The sequence below is a fragment of the Schistocerca americana genome, chromosome 1 (assembly GCF_021461395.2).
Source record: "Schistocerca americana isolate TAMUIC-IGC-003095 chromosome 1, iqSchAmer2.1, whole genome shotgun sequence".
Lineage (NCBI taxonomy): Eukaryota > Metazoa > Arthropoda > Insecta > Orthoptera > Acrididae > Schistocerca > Schistocerca americana.
Genome location: NC_060119.1, coordinates 858,327,063 through 858,354,407, shown reverse-complemented (window position 1 = coordinate 858,354,407; position 27,345 = coordinate 858,327,063). Strand labels below are relative to the sequence as shown.

General features: G+C 40.5%; 1 protein-coding gene across 2 annotated transcripts in view; it reads right to left on the bottom strand.

The window, feature by feature from the left end:
• Nucleotides 1–27,345, bottom strand: part of LOC124613679 (DDB1- and CUL4-associated factor 6-like) — a 180,711-nt gene that overhangs the window by 53,106 nt on the left and 100,260 nt on the right. For both annotated transcript variants that reach the window (XM_047142399.1, XM_047142406.1), the window contains exons 10-12: nt 19,905–20,045; nt 19,745–19,826; nt 688–822 (exon numbers count right to left, since the gene is read on the bottom strand). In XM_047142399.1, coding sequence (XP_046998355.1) covers nt 688–822; nt 19,745–19,826; nt 19,905–20,045 — 358 coding nt within the window. The remainder of the gene's footprint in view (nt 1–687; nt 823–19,744; nt 19,827–19,904; nt 20,046–27,345) is intronic.

Below are 27,345 nucleotides of genomic sequence, written 5' to 3'. Positions count from 1 at the left end.
CCAGGGCGGAATGTAACAATATTATGAGAAGGAAAGTTGCTATTCACCATATAGCAGAGATGCTGAGTCACAGATAGGCACAACAAAAAGACTCTCACAATTATAGCTTTTGGCTGTTACGGTCTTTGTCAACAATAGACAGACATGCGCGCACGCATGCGCCCACACACACACACACACACACACACACACACACACACACACACACACACACACAAAACTGCAGTCTCAGGCAACGAAACCACACTCAGTTTCAGCTGCCTGAGAGCACAGTCATGCCAAATAGCAGTGTGATGCACAGAAAGTATGTAAGAACACAGTAGAATCAGTTTATCTTTCACTACTATCCACAACATCTTGTTTCCTCCTTTTTTTTTAACCATAAAACCTGTGTGTTCAATGTTTACTTCATTTGTTTTGAGTTCATTATGTACCACTACATCACTATGTTTTGTTAAGGGTAACATTAATCAATCTGGCTCAGTATTCTGTTCTGTTATTTTTATTCCATTCCTAATTTCGTAAAACAAAAATAGCACAGAAAAGTAATTGATACATACAGAATGGTAAACTTAAATTTGCAGATCATATGCACAAAAAGTAATGTGAGAAATGAGTTCACATACACTGCAAGAAAATAAATTTCTAAAATAACCATTAAAAAATTTTATGTGTTTGAGTACATACCTGGCATTTCTGTGTCCAGTAAATTTCTTTTTTATAGAAGGCTGTGGTATACTGCACTCATCAAATGCATCTTCTTTTGCATTCCTGATTGCATTAACTGCCTCATCCATGTGATCCTCAATAGGATGAACAAACCTAAACAGTCAAAAATTCACAATAATAACCCCAAAAATTCCATAGAGGTATGAGGTTCTTTTGTACAATACACAAAACAAAGTGCTGCATTAAATAACTGGCTAAACAAACAACATTTCTTAAAATACAATGGAAAATGGAGAAAAAAATATTTGCTCAGAGAGTAGCTTTAGTAACCCTTTCAGGATGCACAGATACATCAATATGTGTAATGTCACACATGTCCAGCAAGGGCACTTGCGAAACAAACAAGGCTGATATTGCAGGCCAATTACACAAACTTCCATAGCTGTCCAAATATAAAGCTGGCCAGAGGCAGTCTCTCCCTCAGTTACTATTATCTGTTTCACCTATGCCTACTGATTCTGCAACACTGCAGTTGTTTGCTGTTTGTATACTGCTACAAATCCTGAATTTGTGGTTTCCACCACCACTTCCCAATATGGAACTTTGATTACAAAATACATGGTATCTGGTTAAGTCATGCTTGGAATTTACCTAAAATACTGGAAGGTTTCATGATAATTTCTATTTGTCCCTTAGATGAATCTTTTACCAAGAGCTATTACTGTTTGGTTCAGGTTGCGTTACAAAAATGACTTATGTTCAATGGCCTGAAGTAAGGATTACAGCAGTATCCACCTTAGAATTACTTAAGACAGTACTACAGAAGGTATCCCCTGGAGAGGTATAACTAATACTAACACAGCGAGAAGCATCTGTATGGCTTCAACATACTTTGGTAGCTGATATTAATGGGCTGCACTGCAAATTTGTGAAGGAGGATTGTTTTGCTCACCACGATTGACAATCACTCACCAGTAAGTCACCTTGCGTAATGAATTATATTATCACTTTTGCAATGACTGATCAAGTTAAGCATAAAGATTTGTTTGAAAATTTCTATTTCAACACCCACCAACAAAAAATTAGTATTTTATGGAGCAGTTCAGTGAGCACAGCACAAATTATGGTTTAATACAATTAGAAAAAGGCAGGAAAAGTATTAAAAGTAAACCACATTGTGAACAAGCTGCAATTCTGACTTTCATCCACAGAAACAATGACAAAAATTCATCATATTTTAGTGGAAGAACCAATCTGTTTCATGGCAAATGGATACAGGTGGATTGGGAGACGTGATTTGTTTCCTAGCAGTTATTTGAAGAACTACTTAACAAGAAGTGTTTTGCCTTTGAATGCAAAAAGACGCAAGCAAAAATACATGTCTTTGTCAAAGTGTAGGGCCCAGCACACAATCTGCTAATGATGTGATGCCTTCTGGTGATGATTTGTGAGACTCTGAACAGACATTTTCCATAATAATAACGATTAGGAATATTTGTATGTGCATGTCTTAAGAGTCTGCTTGGAAATTTTTGTTTCTTTGTGTAACATCGTTTATACATTTGGCTTAACCAGTCCATTATATGCATAACCAATAAAAGTTATATGTATGGATTAATGTAAAATGGGAAAATGGGACAAAATATTGTATTAGATTGTTGTGGGTCATTCCAAATGTGATATTATGAGTCAAAGTATGTATAGTGACATCCTTGGAGAAACAAGATGTAGCTGCCAAATAGATTATTGATGAAAATATTAGTGAGCAAGCATTCTGAGTAAAATTCACTCATATTTTGTGAATTAGCTTCATTAATAACCACTGCATATGACTGTTACTGTAGACAATATAACAAAAGAACATACAATTGTGATTTGATACAAACATTGAAGATTTTTCTCAGAATCATAATTTTGCCACTTACACCCAACACCCCTTTGCTTTTAACTGCCACAATTATCACCTTCCATCCTAACACAGAACTCTGGCTACTCTAAATATCAGTGTGTCACCTAGATCAAGATTTCACTTTCACTTTTGCTTGCTTCACCAATTCACAACCAAACTGTCACCTTCAAATCTATCCCAATCTCCAGCCTACAGTTTGTCTTCACGGTGTAGATTTCACCTTTGAGATGAACTCATTAATCATATTTCAACAAAGACAGTGCAAAAATGTACACATCAATAAAAGAACGTTCTGTAAGCAGAAAATTAACAAAGAGCCACCCACAAATCACAAATAATTTGTACCATTTACTCACCACAAGAAAGATTTGTATATTTAAGACAAGATCATCAATAAAATTTCATCATGAGAGGTGCTACACACACACACACAATGGTTTATTTAATTAGATAAAAAAATCAACTCACCAAGCTGTGGCAGAACACACACATAAAAGAAGGTTGTAAATGGCAAGCTTTCGGAGCCAGTGGCTCCTTCTTCAGGCAGAAGGGAAAAGGACTGGTGAGGTCTAGAAAAAGGGGTAGATTTCGGGAAAGTCACCCAGAACCACGGATCAGGGGAGACTTACTGTACGGGATGAGGAGTTATTCGTTGTTACAAATTATGGTACAGGGTCCGGCATAAAAAACTCCCCGATTACAAAGTAACGTGCAGCGGACAGTAGAAGGAGCAGAGTGGTGGGGGGCGCGTCGTTAAGTAGCTGCCTACGTGCCATTTTCAGTGTACGCCATGGCGTGGTCTGGTGAACATCGTGCCTTCGTAGTGGAAGATTTTATTCAAAATGGCGAATCGCCTATTAATACTCAACGTGCTTTTCGCGTTTGCTTTGCGCTCGGACGACGGGACACTGTTCCCGATAAGAAAACAATTTATTCTTGGGTTGCTAACTTTCGTGAGACAGGTTCCGCATTAAAAAGGAAACCACCTGGACGACCACGGACTGCAACAGGCCCCGGAAATGTTGATGCAGTTAGAGCTTCAGTTCAACAATCTCCTCGACGATCCGCTAAAAAGCATGCGGCAGCATTACGGATATCTGATCGAAGTGTGAGAAGAATCTTGCATCGAGATCTTAAAATGCATCCTTACAAAATTGTAACTACGCAGGAACTGAGTGAACGAGACTGTGGTGTCCGTGTAAGTTTGTGCCAAGACCTTCTTCGGAACATTCGTCCCAACGATATTGTGATTTTTTCTGATGAAGCACACTTTCACCTTGCCGGAACAGTGAACAGCCAAAATTGCAGGTACTGGTGTGAACACAATCCCCAAGAACTTCATCAACGACCACTTCATAGCCCTAAAGTAACAGTATGGTGTGCTGTTTACAATTCCGGAGTGATCGGTCCTTACTTTTTCGAAGAAAATGACAGGAATTTAACCGTCAACAGTGAACGCTATTGTGCCATGCTCCGCGACTTTCTCCAACCGCAACTAAGGGAGCTTTTTGGTGAAATAGAGAACGTGTAGTTCCAGCAAGATGGTGCTACTGCCCACACAGCGCGGCAGTCACTGGCATTGGTGAAGGAAATGTTTCCTGGACATGTGATCTCGTTGCGTGGAGACATTGGCTGGCCCCCACGATCGCCAGACTTAACGCCCTGTGATTTCTTTCTTTGGGGCTATTTAAAAGCAAAAGTTTATGAACAACGTCCACAATCTTTACGAGCCCTGAAAGAAGCAATTACACAAGAGGTTGAAGCTATTCCGCCTGAAATGACTCAAAGAGTAATGAATAACTTCAGGGAAAGACTCAAACAGTGTGTCGACAGTGCAGGAAGCCATTTAAGGGATGTTTTATTTAAAAAGTAAGACCATAAGAGTATTTTCTAAAATGGCATAATATGTACTTTTATTTAGTATAAATAAAATTGTTCTACCTTATTTGGTTTTGTTTTTATTAGCTTTCCTTAAAGGGGAGGTTTTTCTGCCGGACCTTGTATTATACAAATAGAAAAGGTAGTAAAATGAAAGTAATCTACATTCTGAATGAATAGCAATGAGTGACTCATTGGAAAAAACATTATACATTTGTAAATTGCAGTGAACAAAGATTGCTGAAAGTTCACAAAAAGAGGCTATATATTTCAAAAACTAATGAGAAGAAATACCTGTTATAATAGCAAGACATATATTCTGAAATTTTATAAGAAATCATGATAAACTAGCAGCTAGGGAGAGTTCATTTAACTGTGTCTTTTGACCGATGAAGCCAAATGGTCCCTAATGAGTACAGATTGTTCATGTACTGCTGGATGCAAGATACAATACTAATAGACCCAGCTCTGATAATTGGGAGTCAATTGCAGAGTGCCAAAATTTAAATCACATTTGGAACAGAAGAGATTCAGATTCCCAGAAATGCAAGGCAAGCAGCTGTAGTTCCAACAAGGCATTCTGTAGAATTTTGTGACCAGCAGAAATAATATTGGCGAGCAGAAAGATCACAAGGTGCCTAACTTTTTAGGGATTACCATGTGTCTCATATTTAACAATTTTCTGTTAAGAGGTGTGTTTTAAAATTATACAGTACTGTTTGTCATACTGTTGTATATCAAAATTAAAGCACCTACATTGCCAACATTTCAACTGACTTGCTGTGCAAGTCCTCTTCAGGGCAGTTAGCTGCTATTTACTGGTGAATGTGTTCCCTTACATACTGTCTACTTTTAATATATGGTGGCAACCGATTACACATATCTGGGATGTCTTCAGACAGTGTGAAGGGGCAGGGAGGGTGTGTGTGTGGGGGGGGGGGGGGTGAGGGGGGACTACGGAGGGGGACGGCTGTATGGTAGGCTATTGCCTGTGCTACTCTGGTGGCTAATTGGAAGGCAATTCTAGTAGGTGATTGGCTGGAAATAATGTATAGGCAGGCTACTGCCTGTGCCACTCTAGTAAGTCACTGGTTGAAAGCTCTTGCTGGTGACTGGTAGGCAATAAGTCAGCAGCTTGTACCCTGGGACAGTGTTGTCCTGTAGGGAAGTGTTAAGGCTGCACAGCAGTTCTCTCATGACTGCAATTTATGCAGTTAAACCCGGGTCAAGTGGTGCTGCTGGCTAGTGAACACACGTGGTCTACCGGGATTGAATCGCTGGCCGTAGGTAACTTGTAGCTATTCTCCCTGTTCATGCCGTTAAAGTGTTTGGTTACTTCAATAGCCGCTCTTATTTTTTCACTGCTGCAATCATGGCAGCTGAGCAAGCAAGTAGGGTTCTAGCAAATTGGTAGAAAGGCCACATTCCTGGTGGTATTCAGCTACAAGTGACTTGTTCTGCCTCAGTCATAAGTAACTGTCATGATCTGACATTCACAAGTGCTAATGGGGCTCATGGTTTCACCAACACAGACTACACCGCATTCATACCAAAGTTCATAGACAGCTAGTGTGTGGAGAGCATCAGATTAGCTGGCTGTTTTTCAAGGAGTTTCTTGCAGAGTGGGGGAGTGGCCATGTACGTAAAAAACAGTATTCCATTTGATTCCACAGATGTATCACGGCACTGCACTGAACAGATATTTGAATGTTGTGCAGGGGCAGTTGAATTTCGTGGAACTAAACTTCTAACTGTTGTTGTTTCTAGGTCCCCTAACTCTGACTTCAGAGCATTTCTGCTCAAGCTAGAGAGAGTTCTTAAGTCACTTTATAGGAAGTACCAGAAATTAGTTATATGTGGTGACTTCAATATTAATTTTGTATATGATTGTGCAAGAAAAAGGATGTTGGTAGATCTCCTAATGATCTGTTGCAGACCATGTTTTATCCAACTAGGGTGCTGGGGAACTGTAGCACAGTCATAGACAATATTTTCATTCTGTCTTCATTACTAGATGAGCATTCTGTCGGTAAAAAGGTGAACAGCCTTTCAGACCATGGCACACAAATTTTAACAGTAAAAGGCTTTTGTGCTCAAACAAATGTCACATATAATTACAAACTATGTAGGAAAGTTAATCCAATGGCAATAGAGAGTTTTTTAAACCTCATCAAGGAACAAGAATGGCAGGATGTTTATAGTGCCAATAACATAGATGGCAAATATAATGCTTTCCTTAACACATTTCTCATGCTCTTTGAGAGTTACTTTCCATTAGAACATTCTAAACAGGGTACTAGCACTAAAAGGCAGCCTGGGTGGCTGACTAGTGGGATAAGGATATCATGTAGAACAAAGCAGGAATTATACGAAAATGTTAGAAGTAGTCATAATCAAGCTACAGTAGCCCTTTATAAAAAGTACTGTAAGGTGCTTAAACATGTTATTAGGAAGGCAAAGAGTATGGGGTACACAAACAGAATAGCTAATTCACAGGATAAAATTAGAACCAGGTGGTCAGTTGTGAAGGAAGTGTCTGCTCAGCAGCAAATGGTCGACAATATAAAGTCAGTTTGCAGTAAAAATATTTCTGTTACTGATAAGTCAGATATCTGTACAGTACTTAACAATAGTTTTCTGACTATTGCTTGTGAATTAAATAAAAAATTAGTTTCTACAGGGAATCATATAACTCTCTTGGCAAATGCCTTTCCGAGATTGGTCTGAAATACTCCTCTGTGATACAGGCAAGGGGGAGATTCAGTCAACAATTAAATCACTGAAGACTAAGGACTCTCATGGATATGACGGAATACCTGGCAGAATATTAAAGACTGTGCTGCATATGTTAGCCCTGTACTTAGCCATATTTGTAAATTTTCCTTTAGGAATGTTCAGTTTCCTGAATGATTAAAGTACTCAGTAGTAAAGCCACTTTATAAAAAGGGAGAAGTGGATAATGTAGACAATTTTAGACCTATTTCTACACCATCAGTCTTTGTTAAAGTTATTGAAAAAGCTGTGTAGGACATAAGGATAATTGATAATTTTATATCACATAATTTGCTATTGAATGTACAGTTCAGCTTCAGAGGTCATTTAACAAATGAAAATGCAATATTCTCTTTTCTCTGTGAGGTACTGGATGGGTTAAACAATAGGTTTCAAATGCTAGGCATATTTTTTTTCATTTAACTAAGGTGTTTGATTGTGTTGACCACAAAATATTGCTCCAGAAGGTGGACCATTACAGAGTATGGGGAGTAGCTCACAATTGGTTCACCTCTTACTTTAACACCAGACAGCAAAAGATCATTATTCACAGTGTTGATAGTGGTTGTGATGTGGAGTCTAAGTGAGGTACAGTCAGATGATGGATACCTTTATATAAATGATATGCCATGTAGTATTATGGGTAACTCCAAAATATTTCTGTTTGCTGATGACAATGGCTCGGTAGGATGTTGTTTGCAACATTGGCTTGGTTACAAATAGTGTAGTTCATGACATAAGTTCACTACACTATTCAACAAAACCCGACATTGTAATTTCACTGAATGGACATACGATTAGCGAAGCTGAATAATTAAAATTTCTAGGTGTTCAGATAGACAGTGAACTGTCATGGGAAGCCCACATTTAGAATCTTGTTCAAAGACTTAACGCTGCTATTTTTACTATTCAAATGGTATCTGAAGTAAGTGATTGTTCAACACAAAAATTAGTCTACTTTGTGTATTTTCATTTGCTTGTGTCATATAGTAGTATATTTTGGGGTAACTACTCCCATTCTAAAAGGATATTTTGGCTCAGAAATGGGCAGTTCGGGAAATAAGTGGTGTAAGTTCATGAACCTCTTGTCGACCCCTTTCCACTAATCTGGATATTTTGATATTGGCCGCTCAAAATATACTGCTGCAGCCATTTTCAATAAATTTCCACAAGAATTCAAAAATCTTAGCAGTAATCCACATACTTTCAAATCGAAACTGAAGAGTTTCCTCATGCGTCACTCCTCCTATTCTGTCGAGGAGTTCATTGAAAAATTAAGGTGATTCTTATGTTATACTGTTGATTGTGTTTACGTAAACTTATGGCTGGACATTTTTTGGGTTCATAAACATTTTATTTTTATCTGTTATTACTTTTATGTTGTAATTTCATGAGCTGACACGTTCCATGACATTGGAGATCTGCTCCTCAACTTGGTCCTACGGAACTTGATGTGTAAATAATAAATAAATAAAAAATCAACAGAACCTTTAGTGGATCTACAGATTTCAGATTTGTAACCACTCTGGAAAATGGGTCCGAGTCTTCTGAAATGCAGAACTTTGCCGACAGATTCGCCGACGCCTCTCACATAAGGTAGCTGAGCAACGGGAAGGGTTTCTTCTGTATCTTTGTTGGTTTTGCCCTCACAGTACCTCATAAGTCACTGTATGTCTCTGTTATTGTATCGATTCACACAGAAAGTAGACTTGAGCTCATTCAGTTCACGTTGTTTGTGTTTAGCCTCAGTAATGTGGTGAACTCAGGCTGTCAGTGTACATAGCAGAGTGTTCTTTTATGCTGGATGGTGCTGTGAATCTGCATGCAGGTACCTGTTGGTGTCATTTCCTATGTAAACTGTATGTTATTATGCAAGCTATTGAGGTGCTCATGAAATCTGCGTAGTTCTGCTTCCCCATGTGGCCATATGACAGATTTGTCATCCATGTATCTTAGCTGGGCACAGTGGCGCGCAATTTAGAGCAGTCTATTCGAAAGCTTCAACGAGTATGTCAGCTGCTATAAGTGAAAGGGGGGGGGGGGAGGGGGGCATTGCCATTCCTTCTGTCTACTCACAAAAAATTGCCCTGCCAACTACAATATGCTGCAGAAAGCACAGTTGCACCATGTCAAACGTGTCTGTGATATTTGCTATAGTAGGATGTTGGTGGTTTCAGCTATAGTATGTTGGCAAACAAAGATTTTATGTCATAGCTAACCATAAGATCCACAGCTAGTGTATGCTGTTCCCATATGAGCTGGACAAAATGCGTAGAACCCTTAACATAAGACTCTGAGTCACCAACCAGGATGTGTAATTTGTGAGGCAAATATTTTGGCAGACAGTTGTAGGCAAGTTGATCCCACTGACAACCAGCCTCAAAGGACAGCCTTCCTAGTGGACTTTAGGTACTCCATAAATTCTTGGTGACAATGGAACATTCAATATGAGCCCCATAGCTGTGGCAACATTGATTCTAAAACTCGAATAGAGCTTGCATCTGTCTCACTATTTTCACTGTGAAATCATGATTCAGTTCTTTGTACATGGGGCTATTCAGCAACTTGCTCATTTTGGCTCCATTTGATGTAGAGTCAAATATTTCTGTGACGTTACCTTTGCCTGCCCGTAAAATTACAATATCTTTGTTGTTACTGAGTTCACTTAGGACAATTCTATCTTCAAGTGAGATGTTTGGCATTGAAGGCTTTGCATGCTGCAGGAATCTCACTGTTTCTTGACGGATCTTCTCTGGTTCTACTTGAGGCAGTTTCTGGAGCGACACTTCAACGCCTTGTATAGCGTCCTCTGTTGGTATGTACTGGTCCATCACAGAAAAGTTTAAACTCTTGTACAGCACATCTGTAATTGCCTTGCTACTGTAGGATGTTGGTGGTTTCAGCTATAGTATGTTAGTAAACAAAGATTTCATGTCAAAGCTAACCAGAAGATCCACAGCTAGTATATGCTATTCCCATATCACTGTATCACTACAGTGCAAGATGTATCCAGCTTCAGCTACGTACTTTGTTCCTCCCATGCGAGCCTCGCAAATTCCCTCTGTTGGCAGCTCTTCACTGCTTCACTCAATGTGAAGGCTTGTTTGTATGTTACTTTGCTGATGTTTTCCCAGCCAGTTGCCAATGACCTGGATGCCAATTATGGACAGTTATTGAGTAGCAATCTGCTGTTAAAATCTAAGATGGAATAAAGATGATGGATTATTTCCCTTAGTAGGGAATGACTAGCATGTCTGAACATATTACTTGCTTTCTTCTAGTTCCGAAATGTGGTCGCAAGAAAAGGAATTTTGGTACACTGCCATGACCTCTGCATCTCTCCATGTATGCGAGATCATTAAGAAGTTTCTCCCTTGTCTTCCTCTATAGCATGAACAGGGACAATGGCTATACAAGTTACCTACAGTGTGGCTGCCGACAATTCCAGCCCAACAGACTGTGTGTGTTTATCAGCCAGAAGCATCTACCGAACACAGTTTAACAGCAAAAACAGTAGTCACAAGAGAACTGCCATGCAGCATTAACATTTTGCTGCACGAAAACACTACCCCTGGGTACAAGCTGCCCATGTGCTATTGTGTACCAGTCACTAATGAGAGTTGCCTTCCAGTCCGCCATAAGAGTAGCACAGGCAATAGCCTACCATACAGCCATCCCCCTTCATATCAACCTCTCTCCAAATCCCAGATATGTGAAGTCGGTAGTTACCAGATAACTGAAATAGACAGTACACAGGGGAAGACATTCACCAGTATCCAGAAGTTAACCACCTTGAAGAGAACCATTTTTCTAATTGCAGTATGTGTGCCCATGTACTGAAACACACACACACACACACACACACACACACACACACACACACACACACAGTGAGGGAGGGGGCGGGGGGGGGGGGGGGGAGGGAGGGGGAGAGGGGGAGAGAGAGAGAGAGAGAGAGAGAGAGAGAGAGAGAGAGAGAGAGAGAGACCTGCACTGTCCTGGTGCTAGAGCCTGGGAAGAGGAGAAGGCAGAGGTTAATGGTAACAGTTTGTTGAACACTGTGATATGATGAAGAGAGAGGGTTAGAAGGGATGAGAATCATAAAAGGGGAGGAGAGGAACAGTACTGAGGAAAACTATGGAAGAAGATCCATGGGCTATATGTTAAACTGAAGAAGGAAGGAAGGAAGATTAGAGTTTAATGTCCCGTGGATAGCGCAGTGTTCAGAGATGATGCATGAGCTCAGATAACAAAAGGATGGGGAAGGAAATTAGCCATGCTGTTTTCCAAGGAAACATCCCAGTATTCACCTGGAGCAATTTCAAAAATGGCTCTAAGCACTATGGGACTTAACATCTGAGGTCATCAGTCCCCTAGACTTACAACTATTTAAATCTAACTAACCTAAGGACATCACACACATCCATGCCAGAGACAGGGTTCGAACCTGCAACCATAGCAGCAGCGCAGTTCCGAACTGAAGTGCCTAGAACCGCTCAGCCACAGCAGCCAGCAGAGCAATTTCAGGAAATCATGGAAAACCTAAATCTGGATGTGCCGACAGCGGTTTGAACCATAATCCCTCTGAATGTGAGTGTAGAACAGAGAAAGAGAGAGCATGGATTGTGAAGCAACCATTAAAGATGTGCATGTTGTCTCTACCACTGGGTGGGCAGCTGATTATTTACCACAACACAATAAAAAACAACACTGTAGCACCAGTGTTGTACAGGTGGCACTGTTGCTGATGGGACAGTGACAGAGCTGGAATGGGAAGTGCCAGGTAACTGCATACAAGATGTCATGTAATGTTGTCTTTCATGTGGCTATGGCCCACACAGCACGGTGCCTGAAGCAGGAATGGGTGAACCAGGATATTTTGTAGGTTGAGTAGATCGTGGGAAACTCCTTCAGAAGAGCTATAATACATTTTGGCATGTATATTCTTTGTTTCAGAAAAAGATGAAAGGTAGTCAACTGGAGAAGGTTCTGCTTTCCCACTGTACGGTAAAACTGATTAATAAGAGGGGTGTTCCATCAAAGTTGATAAGTGGTGCATTTGAAGTACTAGGAGTGTGAGAAGATAATGCAGAAACTATGGACTACAGTCGCATTTAGCTGTGAGGTTTCCGAACACTATAGCGGAGACATTGCTGTGAAACAGGAGTACAAAAGTGAATGTTAACTATCAATTATTTTTCTATTTATTTTCCTATTTATATTTAAAAAAATTAAACAACAAAGTGCAGACTGAATGCACAACTGTTGACACTGGTAAAAAGATTTGGTATGACAGGTGACATGACAAATTATTTTAATACTTTACACTTCTCTGAGCTAGACAACTTCTCTGAGATAGGCAATGCATCAACCATTTTGAATAAAGCTGACTACGATGCTAAAATTCAGTTGATTCTCAAGGAGGATACCTACCGTAAATTGCCAGGGGACCTGAAGGTCAAGAATAATGAGGAAGATATCAGAGCTCCTAAAAACAGTCATCAATGGAATAGGCTGTTTTAAGAATCTTCTCCCTCAGGTGCAGGGACTAACTATGCTTTACGGGCTAACAAAGATCCACAAAGATCCTCTTTGCTCCATTGTGACACAGTTGGGTAACCAACTTACAGACTGGCAATACATATGGCCAGCCTCCTTATGCCGCATGTAGGTGACTGTGTGCATCACATCAAGAACACCAATGATTTTATCAACTATATTAAACATCTGTGTGTGGGGCAGGGTGATATAGTTGTCAGTTTTGACGTTGTCCCCCTATTTACATGTGTTTTTGTCAAAGACTGCATAGATTTTCTCTCCCAGTTATTTGATAGCACAATTGTGGGATCATTTAAGCACACATTGACACCATCATACTTCCTATATGGTGGTCAGTATTTCAACCAGTTGGACGGCATGTTGTATTTCCTATACGGTGGTCACTACTTCAACCAGTTGGACAGCATGGCGATGAGATGTTCATTAGCTCTATCCACAGCCAACCTTTCTCTGGAGAAATCTGAAGGCATCACTTTGGACATGGCTCCATATAAGCCAAGTCGCTTTTATCATTACACTGATGACACTTTTATCACCTGTTTCCACTGACATGACAAACTAGGAGAATTCTTAGAACACCTGATGAAAGTACAGATAGATGGTGCATTACCCTTCCTTGACATCCTCATTTGCCAGAAAACCTGTGGATATCTCAGCCACAGAGTGTAGAGGAAACCTGCATACACATACTGGTGTCTGCACGCTCCTAGCCACCATCATCTGGCACAAAAACGTAGCATTCTGAACACCCTCCTCCAACCATGCTAAAGTCGTCTCAGACACTGAAAATCTGCCACTGGCACTAAGCCATCTCCAAAACGTTTTCTGGAAAATGGTTACTATCACTGCGAGGTATCACAGGCTATTCCTGATGAGACATGCAGGAAAAACACAAACAAAGAAAAGAACAAGAAACCTGTATTTTGCCTTTCTGTAGCATAGTGTCAGGAAAGATTAGCTGGCTCCTAAAGAGACACATCATCCATTCAGTGTTCACACCTCTTGCAAAAATATGACACCTCATGAGGCTTGTGAAGGACGATTTAGGGCTTAGAATGTCTGGAGTGTACACAATACTACATCAGCGTGGCTCCTACTATCGGACAAATAGTGTGCACTCTGGAGCAATGCCAGACAGAACACAAGAGATGCTTAAACCTATGCTATCCTGAAAAATCACCTGTGGCAGAACACACTTTAGAAAATCGACACTAGATTCTATTCAACGAAACATCTATCATTATGAGGATTACGGGATTTTGGGATAGTGGTAAGTGGCTGAAGTAAAAATATCTGAGAACACCATCAACAAGGATGATTGATTGTGGTTCAGCACAGCCTGGGGACCCAGCCATCATGAGACTGAAATGGGCGCAAGGTACGCAGGACATAAAAATTACTGCAATGGGCAAGGAAGAGTGCACCAGTGAAGTCACAACATGGCAATCATTTACTGCTTGACAATGGCCGAGGAGAATTTGGTTGAAAGCTCATGGGATTTTAACCCCCAATGCGGCTGGAAGTCCGAGAAGATTTTATTATTTCATAACGCTGCATAATTAAACCGTTGTAAGTCAACTTTCTTTATAGCTACTATACAAAAATTCTTCACTTTGAGCACAGTCAAAAACACAATGCATCTACTTGGGATGCTGCTCAATATAAAGTAAGTACACACTTATTAACATGACATATACCTCAAAAGAGATGAGGAAGATTATAGTTTAATGTCGAGATGACAGCACAATCACTAGACATGAAGCACAAACACTGACTGATAAGGATAGTATAGTAAATCAGTCACTGGTCTTCTAAGAAACCATCCCAACATTTGCATCAACCGCTTTAGGGAAGTCATGAAAAACAGATTTATCTCACTCTGTATCCCAGAAGAGCTTTCTGTGCTGTCACAGGACTATAAGTTGCTGTCATAGGATTAGAGTTTCAATGTAAAACAGAGAAAAGGTGCTGTTATTGGTATAAGTAGAACAGCTGAAGCTGCAATATGTATTATAATGGAATCCAGCCAAGATAAACTTTATAATGCTCAAAACTAAATATCCTACAAACACTGAAAGAAGACGTGAAGTGTCTCAGCATGATTGGCAAGAAGTTGATAGAAGACTAACCTATACAAGACATGATACTGCTATCAGTTTCGTTCGCAAGAATAAGGGAAATTCATTATCAGGAACAAGGCAAATATTAAACTACATTTACATCCACGTACAACCTATATGAAACATTAAGAAGTATGTGACATAGGGTATTACATATTGCAATTGTATTAAGGTTATTCTCTATCCCATTCACGGATGGAGCATGGGAAAATGACTGCTTATGTGCCTCTGTGTAGTCTCTTCTGGCCCTAATTTAAACTCTATCATTTTTACATGACCAACACGTATGGGACTGAAGAACATTTGTAATTACGGACCGGAAAAGCAGTTTTTGGAGTCAAAGCTATAACTCTTTTCATTTCAGTAGCTTATTTGTATAAGAAGTAAGTTTATTTTTCAACTGGGCAAACATGCGGTTCTTGTAAAAATAAAAACACAATAAATTTCTCGCCACTTTCCTATCCTGTGGGTCCCTAGATCATCTATATTAACTTACTTATACTTAAAAATCTATGATTTCAAAAACCATGGATGCAAAATGTAAATTTGTCTAAACATTCCATATGATCAAGGTGGTGTTCTCTCTTTTGGGGTTCTTGCCAACATAAGAAGAACCAAAACTTAGATCTGTACAAATCAATGAAGAAGTATTTTGTGGAAACATATATAGTATGAAATTTATTTGTGTGTAATGGATTTAGTTATCAAATAATAATACTACTGCAAATCAATGCTAAACCATGATGGTATAACATCAAAATGTCCAGAGCAATACACGAACTGACAACATTCGTTATCAAAATATTTTATTCAGTTGTATTTATGTATCTATATTTTTTCCAAATGTCCAGAGCAATACGTGAACTGACAACATTCATTATCACAATATTTTATTCACTTGTATTTATGTATGTATATTTTTTCCTTTGATAGTTCATCATATTAATATATTGTACAGTAAGTGCACATTTTCTTCTGTGAATACCATGACTGAGGGTAAGATTTCACATAATCTTTCAATGCGGCTCTTAAGGTATTACATATTGTATGGTGTTTGCTATCCTAGCTTCTTTAGGGACTGCATACTGCAGCTGAAATCTGCATAAAATTACCATTAACACTGACGAACATAATGAAATAATAGAAAAGATAGTTATAATTTTGCTTTTATACATGGCTACCTGTTCTTACACTGATGAAGAGAAGACGGTACTTCTTTGTTAAAACAGAAACAGTAAGCAACACATACAAGAAAATAAAAAACAGTGTTACTGACTTAAAGACTTGGCTATCTATTACTGTATACTGATAGAGGGAAAACTCAACAATCTTGTTCACAAAGTAATCACAGCCACCACTGTCAGCACAATAATGATATTTGTACTACTATTTCTGTCAGTCCTCAGCCATCAGCAGATTGCAGCACTGAACCAGCAAGATAAAAAAAAATAAAAATTAAAAAATTAAAAATAAAAAAATTGCACGAGAACTAAATTATTATTGAATAACTGCATTATGTACCAGAGTCTGAGATTACAGTTAACATGGTCTCCTATGTCATTGACAAGTAACATGAGCTGTAATAGTCTTATTACATGTCACTGGCACACACTATACAGGGTGATCAGAAGCTGTCTGAAAAGGTTACAAGGGTGTTGCATGGGAGGATGTGCTGAGAAACAATTGCCAAGAAAAAAATCGATACAGTGAGCTGTTTCCAAGTTATTTAGACTTAGAGTTAGTGAATCAGGTAGACATGAGTGCAAATTCAAGTACCTGCACGTGCTAAAAAGCGGTAATGCACAAATATCTGTGGGTTCGTGAATTACCACTTACTCTAATGCTCATTACCAGTTGAAATGTGACTTCTTCAGAAGTAATAGATTTAAGCTAGGTGAGCAAAGCTTCATTTGTTTAATTCAATGAAACTGAACGAAGAATACATCTCTGGTAGGTGCCTGAATTTGCATGCACTATGACCTGATTGGTCAGCTTCAACACTAAATACTGTAAATTTCAGATGGCACAATGTACAGAATGTTTTTCTTAACAATTATTTCTCAGCACAACCTCTCCTCCAATACCGTTACAACTCATTCGGACTGTTTTTGACTGCCCTGTATATACACTTAAGAACCAAAGAAACTGGAACACCTGCCTAATATCATGTAAGGCCCACGTGAGCATGCAGAAGTGGTGCAACATGTTGTGGCATGAAGTAGTGTTGGAGGGAATTGACATAGTTAATCCTGCAGAGCTGTCCATAAATCTGTAAGTCTACAAGGGGGTGGAGATCCTTTCTGACCAGCACGTTGCACGGCACTCCAGATATGATCAATAATGTTCGTGTCTGGGGAGTTTAGTGTCCAGTGGAAGTGTTTAAACTCAGAAACGTGCTCCTGGAGCCACTCTGTGGCAATTCTGGATGTGTGGGGTGTTGCATTGTCATGCTGGAATTGCCAAAGTTCGTCAGAATGCACAATGGACATGAATGGATGCAGGTGATCAGACAGGGCGCCTACATTCATGTCACCTGTCAGAGTCGTATCTAGACATATCAGGGGTCCCATATTACTCCAACTGCACATGCCCCACACTATCATAGATCCTCCACCAGCCTGAACAGTTCCCTGCTGACATACACGGTCCACGGATTCATGAGGTACATGTCCATTCACTCAATACAATTTGAAACGAGTCTCATCTGACCAGGCAACATGTGTCCGGTCATCAACAGTCCAATGTCAGTGTTGATGGACCCAGGCAAGGCGTAAAGCTTTTTGTTGTGCAGCCATCAGCTCCGAAAGCCCATATCAATGATGTCTCATTGAATGATTCACACGCTGACACTTGTTGATGGTCCAGCATTGAAATCCGCAGCAATTTGTGGAAGGGTTGCACTTCTGACATGTTGAACAATTCTCTTCAATCGTCGTTGGACCATTCTTGCAGGATCTTTTACCAGCTGCAGCGATGTCATAGACTGGATGTTTTACTGGTTTCCTGACATTCGTGGTACACTCGTGAAACGGTTGTATGGGAAAATCCCCACTTCATCGTTACCTCGGAGATGCTGTGTCCCATCAGTCATGCCATGACTACAACACCACATTCAAACTCACTCAAATCTTGATAACCAGCCATTGTAGCAGCAGTAACCAATGTAACAACTGCACCATACGCTTTTTGTATTATATAGGAGTTGCCGACAACAGTGCCATATTCTGCCTGTTTACATATCTCTGAATACACATGTCTGTACCAGTTCCTTTGGTACTTCAGTGTAATTATAATATTTCAGTAATGAAGATCTATGCTGCTACCTATTGCAGTCAAGAAATGTTTAAAATACTGCAAACCTGGACCATATCTTCCTTAGAAGGTGTCACTGTGGTAGTGGTTTAAAATTTTTTTTTAAAGTCTAGAAACATTAAATCAACTTGATTTCCTCTATCTGTGGCACGGAGGACATCATTTGAGGAGAGGGCAATAATTATGTGGAGCAGTTCTATTTCCTTTTTTATAGATGGATGCGACCTCTAATTTACATGCACTGGGGCCTCATTGATTTTTAGCAATTTCAGCTCTGTTTCAACACCACTAGTCATGATTACCAGGTTGCTCATCTCAACAGCAGCACAGCTATTGAATGATGGCAACATTCCTTGATTTTCCTATGTGAAGGAACATTTTGAGGACACAACTCAGTTTTTTGTTTTTACCTGTTTTATCCAAGTGTCTGAACACTTGTTTTTTGGCGGCACTTATAGTATTAACAAACAACTAAAATTTCTTAAGGTTTCGTAACAAGCATTCTTACAGTACATTAATAAGGTAGACATTGCCCTCCCAGCAGGCAAGCGCATTTTAATTCACATCTGCCTATTTGTGGACATATGCTTTGTTTTGTACTTAGTATATTGTAGGTGCCATTTCTTAAGATTCTTTCTGGTATAATCTGTATATCAAGGAATATCTCCAACATTTCTAATTATTCTAAGGTAGATACATAGTTTTCTACAGCCTGGTCAAAATTTGGTTGACCTTAGAGACAGTTGCTCCACATGTTCACTGCCCATATCAAATGATTCTAATTTGTGTCTACGAAATGAAGTGACTTCCTTCATCCATTTCACTAAACTTGTGGACTTTTCTAGATCTTTGCATGCTGGTGCTTATAGTTATTACACAATACTGTGATCACTAATCCCAGTCTCTTTGCGAACATTCTCAGATACTGGTTCTTTTTGTTGCCTTCAAGTCTAGTATATTCCCATCAAGGGTAGGTTCCAAAGCAACTATTCTATGCAACTTTCACAGAAAGCTTTTATAGCATAAAGGTTCCTCTTGTCAGTCACTCATGAAGTTGTCAATTTTGGCAATCAACTGTAGGTTGATTAAAATCTCTTTCAACTTTTCCATCAGAATTGGAAATACACGTACAAATGTATGAAGGTTTTCTCTGAAGTTACCAGTTACTTCTACAACTAAATCTCATGGCCAATAGAAGGATCAAATAAGAACTTTCTGTTCCATAGATCCTTCAGCCGAAAACAATTTAGACAGAGTAGATTTTACAAATATTCCTGACCAGACGGTGTTTGAAAACAAATTTCATTTTGCTTTGATCATAACTGTGCCCAGCATAGCAAATTTCAGAGCTCACATCAGTGATTTACTGATTAAGAAAGGCTTAGCGTATTTTCCTACTTTTGAAACAAACAAAAACAAATTACATTACACTGATTCACCTTTATGAAACATAATTTATTAAGGTGTAATTTATCTCTCAAAGTGGAGGGTAAAAGGAGAGGCATATAATACTTCAGATCCGTACCTTCTACTAGCATTAAGCAAGAGATCATCATCATCACTGTCATTGTACTCATCTTCACCATCAGCAAAAGCTTGTGGCTGACCTGTAAATAGCACTTGCATTAAACATCAGCTGCAATATCTCACATTTTATGATGGCTCGATTTCACAGTTAAGCCTACCATCTGCTGGGATGTCGTCTTGCACCCTGCTAGGACCAGGAACTGCTCCATCAGGTTCTGTAGGTCCTTCAGAAACTCTGTTATCTTTATCTGCCTCTGAAACAGTACTGTCCATCTGCTCTTCTTGTCCGTTGCTCTCAACTTATGGACATAACAAATGGGAAAATACATTAACATTAAAAGTACAAAACGCACCACAATAAAGACAGCTCATTTGTTAAGATTTGATAGAGAACTGTAGTCTGTTAATGAAAAAGGCTTATTATTTCAACAACTGCACTCCAGGAGTTAGCATCTGTGCATTAAAAAACATTTTTCTGAATGGCTACTGACAGTTTTTAAACTTTTACATTTCAACAAATCAAGTTTATTAAAACTACACAATAACAAGACTAAATTTGTTAGTGTGGTTCCGTAAAGAGCAACTGCAACATTAATGTTCTTCAAACAGCAAAGCTTTTGTTACACAAATGGGCACAGAGTGAGTTGTGGCATACACAGACAGACAATGGAGTGCATGTACAATGAAACTTTTGCTATACACTTTGTACACACTGTTGTCAAAAAATATGTAGCTTATGTCCATCCAAATGATCATTAGAATATCATGTACAAATCTGAAGCAAATTTATCACGAACTTCTCAAGACAATTACTACCAATGTTTCCCCTTTATATCTTAGTCTAGACATAAAGTTTCACTGATACTTAGAGCCCATATACAGATCATAATAGCTCCACGATTCAAAACTGTGATTGTAATCACCAAATGTTGAAAATACATTTACTAACTCCAAGACATATTGTTCATAGTTCTGTCATTAAAGGATGGTTTATAATAAGAAAAAGCTAGAGGTATCACAACAAGTTAAGCCAATATTTAACTAAAAAAGTTTTCCAATTGTCGTTGAGATTCATCCCCATGTGGGGTTGCTGGTCCCCCATTGGGCGCCTCCCCAAGTAGCGGATAGGGGAACATCCTCCAGATATAGAGGGTACCAGGGAAATAAAATTACCTGGGATGGACCAAAACCAGCAGGTATGAGAGCCAATGGCTTGGAAGAAAGACAGAGGAGCCCCCAACCATCAACTGCTGCCTTGCAGTCAGTAGAGGGATCTACAAAGGCTAAGGATGTTCCCCTGAAAATGGAACTAGCTACCCGGCAAGCTGCAAGAGGCAACCCCTCAAATGGTTGGGCAGAAGAGTAACAATCTTTCCCTGCAAAAATCACTTGTTGTGAATGCTAACAAAGGAGCAAGCTGGACAGATATTCTGATGAGGACCCCAGCAAACAAAAAAAGGATAAGAGATATGTACATAGGAAAATGGAATGTGCGGAGCCTATACCTAGGTGGAGCCCTACGGCAGCTGCTAACGCAAGTAAACAACTACTGTATAAAACCATTGGCTCTCCAGGAAATTAGGTGGAAAGCAAGTGACATAATGGACTCAGGAAATTTCACAATCTTCTATAGCGGCGGAGGACGAATATCTATGGTACAGGTTTCGTTGTCGCTAAAGGACAAATATGCTTTAATGTGCTTCGAACCAATCAATGAACAGATGTGTATATTAAGATTAAGGGGAAAATTTTTCAACATAACAATTATAAATGTACGTGCACACACAGAGGTGGCAGATGAACAACAGAAGAACAACTTTTATAGCAAAGTTGAGCAGTTGTATGATAAGGTTCCTAAACATGTTAAGATCTTAATAAGAGACTTGAATGCAAAAACAGGAAAAGAAGAGGATTATCAGCCAGCTATAGGAAGACATAGTCTCCATGAAATGTCAAATGACAATGGAATTCGGGTTGTAGATTTTGCTATAAGTAAAAACATGACTGTCAGCAGCGCATGGTTTCCACACAAAAATATACACAAAGAAACATAGATGTCACTAGATGGTCAAACTAGAAATCAGATAGACCATATATTGATTGACAGGAGGCATGGATCAGACGTAATGGATGTTAGGAGCCAACATGGAGCTGACTGCAATTCAGACCATCATCTAGTGAGACCTAAGAACAGGCAAAGGATCTCACTGCTGAATAAACAAAAAGGCCACAAACAGAAAAGTTTTGACATTAATAAGCTAAAGTCAGAAGAAATACGGAGAATGTATCAGGCAAAAATAGAAGAGGGGATTAAGAACAATACCGACACATCAAATGAACATATAGAAATAATGCGGAAACAATGTAAGACTGCAACCCTCGAGGGAGCTGGGGAGGTTTTGGGACATGTACAGGCTCAAAGGAAGGCAGTTTGGTTTGATGAAGAAAGTATGAGAAGAACTGATGAGCGTAACATAGCATGAATGAGATTATTTCAGAGAAGAGCTAGAGAAAATGTGAATGAATATAATGAGAAGCACAGTATAGGTAAGAGGGTTTGCAGAAAGAAAAAACAAAGCACTAGAAAAGAAAAAATTGGAAAAAATTGAACAGCTAGGATAAGAGAAGCAAGTACGTGAAATGTACCAAAAGATTAAAGAAAGAAAGGCTGTGTTTCAAGCCAGAACAAATATATGTAGAAATAAAGAAGGAGATTTGATAGAAAAGAGTAATAAAATACTCGACAGATGGGTAGAATACTTCCAAGAGTTACTGAACCTAGAAGTAGAAGGACTAGACAAGAAGAACTGGTGGAAATAACTTATTATGGACCAGAGGTCTTAACAGCAGAACCCAATCTGAAGGAAGTGATACAAGCCATTACGACCTTAAAAAATATTAGGGCACCTGGAGAAGACCAGATCCAGGTGGAACTTCTCAAAATGGTGGGGAAGCATTGTGGAAAGCAATACATAAAGTAATACTGAACATCTGGCAAGAGGAGAGCATGCCAATGGAGTGTAAAACGGGTATTATGTGCCCCATACATATAAAAGGAGATAAATTAAACTGCCAGAATTACCGAGGCATATCCCTGCTAAATACTACAAATAAAGTGTTCTCCAAGATCCTAACTAGGAGGCTTACTCCCTATGTGGAAGAGAGAATTAGAGACTATCAGAGTGGCTTTAGAAGAAATGAGTCAACAACTGACCAAATATTCACACTGAAAAACGTTATGAACATAAAATAAACATACATCAGCTTTATACTGATTTTAAACAAGCCTACAATATCATCTCAAGAGTGACATTATGGAATGTGATGGAAGAGGCAGGAATACCTAAGAAGCTCGTTAAGCTTACTGTGATGACCCTCAGTGAAATCAACTGAAAAGTAAAAATACAGGGCGAAATCTCCAGAGAAGTGGAAGTGAAGAAGGGACTGAGACAGGGTGAGAATATCTCCTCACTGCTATTCAACCTCTGCCTAGAAAAAGTCTTAAGTCAGATAGAGATAAATAGAGGAGGAACCATTTTTAATCATTCACTGTAGTACCTGGCCTACGTAGATGATGTGGCATTACTCGCAAGAAACACGGCTGTGCTGGCTGATGCCTATCAACAACTGGTAGCCAATGTCGAAAAGCCCAAATATATGGCAATGACCAACCAGTGAAACCCACCAAATCTGAGGATAGCTGACAAGAAGTTTGAAAGGGTGAGAAACTTCAAGTACCTTGGATTGACTATCACAGAGACAAATGACATCAGCAGCGAGATGAAAGCTGGAATAGCAGCAGGCAACAGATGCTACTTTGCCACACTACCCATGCTTAGGAGTTCACTTCTATCACGAAAGTCTAAAATCCTCATTTACAAAACAATTATAAGACCAGTTGTTATGTATGGTGCCAAAACATGGACCATGACTGCAAATGAGGAAAGGATCCTTAGCATTTGGGAGAGAAAGGTTCTGCATAAAATATACGGCCCAATGTACAATCAAGAAGTTTGCCGCATCCGTACAAATGCAGAATCAGAACAACTTTTTGAAGAACCTGACACTGTCACTACCATTAAAATAAGAAGACTGCAATGCGCAGGACACATGGTCAGAATGGAGGAAGATACACCCAATCCCCTGCCACAGGGATCACACCCCAGTGGAAGACACAGATGTGAGAGCTGCCCAATCCACCCACCCAGCACCATCTATTCCAGTACCGTCACAGGTTTATCCTACTCCATCAGATATCAGGCCATCTGTGAAAGCAGCCATGTTATATACCAGCCTGCAGTAACTACTGCACACCGTTTTACATCCCAGAAAGAGATGGATGGACAGAATTGAAGAAGACATGGAAAATCTGGGTGTCAGAGGACGGAGACGGAAAGCCATGGACTGGATAGAATGGCAGCATATTTTATGCAGGTCAAGGCCCTCCAAGGGCTGTAGAGCCGAGTAGTAGAAGTAGTAGTAGTAGTAGTAGTAGTAGAGATTCATCAGACTGTAAACAAACAAGTTTTTGTACAAAAAAATTAATTGTACACATAAAGTGCCTAAGTATAAAAGAATAATGTATGGAAAGCTCTGGTTGATAATTTTGAATTATTTAGGAATAAAGAAGATGACTCAACAAAAGGCAGAAGTGCTGTGTCATCAATAGGTACACAAACAAAAGGTACAGAGCTTACATTGCTTTTGGATTACTCTTCCTTTTTCAAGCTTGTAGGAAAAACACACACAAACACATACACACTCACTCACATGTACACAATTTTCTCCCTACGTTGTGCTCTGTCAACTGCCAGCTCTTTTCTCGCCCATTGTGAGTGTACTATGGTTAGGTGGCGGTGTGGGGTGGGATGACAGATGTGGGAGGCAGAGAAGGAGAGGGGGGGGGGGGGGGAGTGCATAGCGGCTCATGGGTGAGTGGGGAACTGTCTGTAAGCTAGATAGGTGTGTTGGTAAAGGGGCAGGTGGTAAACAGCTGCGCATGTGATTTCATAGACTAGGGCGTAAGATAACAGCACACAACTAGCTGATGTGGAGACACAACAGGAAGGTTCTGGGAGCGAAGGATGTGCTATAAGAACAGCTCCCATCTGTGCAGCTCTGAAATGCTGCTGATGGTGGGGAGGATCCAGATGGCACAGGCTGTGAAGCAGCCATTGAAATCACGCAGTTTGTGCTCTGCTGCATGTTGTGCCACTGGGTGGTCCACCTTGTTTTTGGCAACAGTTTAGCGATGGCCATTTAATTTAGTTGAAAGATGGTTGGTTGTCATACTAATGTAAAACATTGTGCAGTGCTTGCAGTACAGCTGGTGTATAACAGTGCTGCTTATACTTGTGGCCCAGCCTGTGGTGATGTACATTAAGCCTGTGACGGGACTGGAGTAGATGGGCTGGGTAAGTGGATTGGGCAGGTCTGCATTGGGGTCATCCATGAGGGTATGATACTTGTGGCAGGAGACTGGGGGTGGGAGTGCCATAGGGATGGACTAGGATGTTGTGGAGCTTAGGTGGGAGGCGGAACACCAATATTGGGAGTAGTTGGAAGTATCTCGGGTAGGATGTCTCTCATTTCAGGGCATGATGATAGATAATCAAAGCTCTGACAAAGGTTGTGTTTCAGTCATTCCAGTCTGGTGTGGTACTGGGTGACAAGTGGGGGCACTTCCCATATTAAAGATACCAACCACTTCCTGCAACGGCTCTCCATCATCGGCACACCCTTACCTCCCAGTCCACTACTCGTCATTGTTGTTGCAACATCCCCATACTCCAACATCCCTCATGCCCATGGCCTTGCCACAATTGAACACTATCTATCCCAATGCCCTACAGATTCCAAACACACCACGTCATTCCTCATTTACCTAACCAACTACAGTCTAACCCTTAACTACTTCACCTTTGAAGGGAAGATATACAAACAAATTCATGGCACAGCCATGGGCACCCGTGCGGCATCCTCCTATGTAAATCTCTTCATGGACCACCTAGAGGAATCATTCTTAGCTTTCCAAAACCCCAAACCCCTGGTCTGGCTCAGGTTTACTGGCAACATTTTGATAATCTGGGCTCAAGGCCAGAACACTTTCATCCTCATTCCTTCACAACCTCAACACCTTCTCTCCCATCCACTTCACCTGGTCCTCCTCCACCCATTGTGCCACCCTCCTAGATGTCCATCTCCTCCTCTCAGATGGCTCCATCCACACCTCGATACACACCAACTTCACCAATCACCAACAGTACCTGCACTTTGAAAGCTGCCACCCCTCCCTCACCAAAAAATCCCTCCCATACTGTCCGGCCAATTGAGTAAGAGGCATCTGCACTGATGAGAACTCCCTCGCCCAATATTCTGAAGGCCTTACAAAGGTCTTCGCAGACAGGCAATACCCTCCAGACCTAATTCACAAACAAATCTCCCATGCCAATTACCCAAACACACCTGATTCTCACATCCATCCCAAGAACCAACCATAAAGAAGCTAATACCACCCCAGAGTGGAAGGACTTCCTCACATACACCTGATCTTCACATCCAACCCAAGAGCCAACCACAAAGAAGCACCCCTCTTGTCACCCTATACCACCCTGGATTAGAACGACTGTACTATGTCCTTCGTCAGGGCTTTGGTTACCTATCAACATGCCCTGAACTGAGGGACAGTCTACTCAAGATACTCCAACCATTCCCATAGTGGTGCTCCACTGCCCACCGAACCTCCACAACATCCTCGTCCATCCCTATACAACCACCACACCCAACTCCCTGCCACAGGGATCATACCCCAGTGGAAGACACAGATGCGAGAGCTGCCCAGTCCACCCACCCAGCACCATCTATTCCAGTACCATCACAGGTTTATCCTACTCCATCAGAGGTCGGGCCACCTGTGAAAGCAGCCATGTTATATACCAGCTTGCTGCAACTACTGCACACCGTTTTACATCGGTATGACAACCAACCAGCTTTCAACAAGAATGAATGGCCACCGCTAAACTGTTGCCAAAAACGAGGTGCACCACCCAGTGGCACAACAGGCAGCAGAACACAACATGCGAGACTTCAATGGCTGCTTCACAACCTGTACCACCACTTTTCTGAGTTGTTCAGATGGGAGCTATCCTTACAGCACATCCTTCACTCCCGTAAACTTCCTGGCCTGACCCCCTCCCCTCACTCAATAGTTTCTGTGTGTGTGTGTGTGTGTGTGTGTGTGTGTGTGTGTGTCACAGACCATCCCCTGCCTCAGTACCCCCACCCAATTTGTATCCTCGCATCTGCTAGTTGTGTGTTATTATGTCATGCCTTAGTCTATGAAATTGAGTGCCCTGCCATCTGCCACCTGCTCCCCTCTACCTGCATCCCTAGGTAGCCCACAGACAGCGCCCGCTCTCCCACGAGCCACTAGATGCTTCCCCCCTGACCCCATCCCTACCTGATGCCTCTCTCCATCCCTCACCCCACCCCAAACCACACAGCCACCTCACCACAGTACACTCACTGTGAGTAATGAATGAGCTGGCTGTGGACATGCACAATGTAGGGAGACAGGCTTCTTTCATGTGAGTGAGTGTA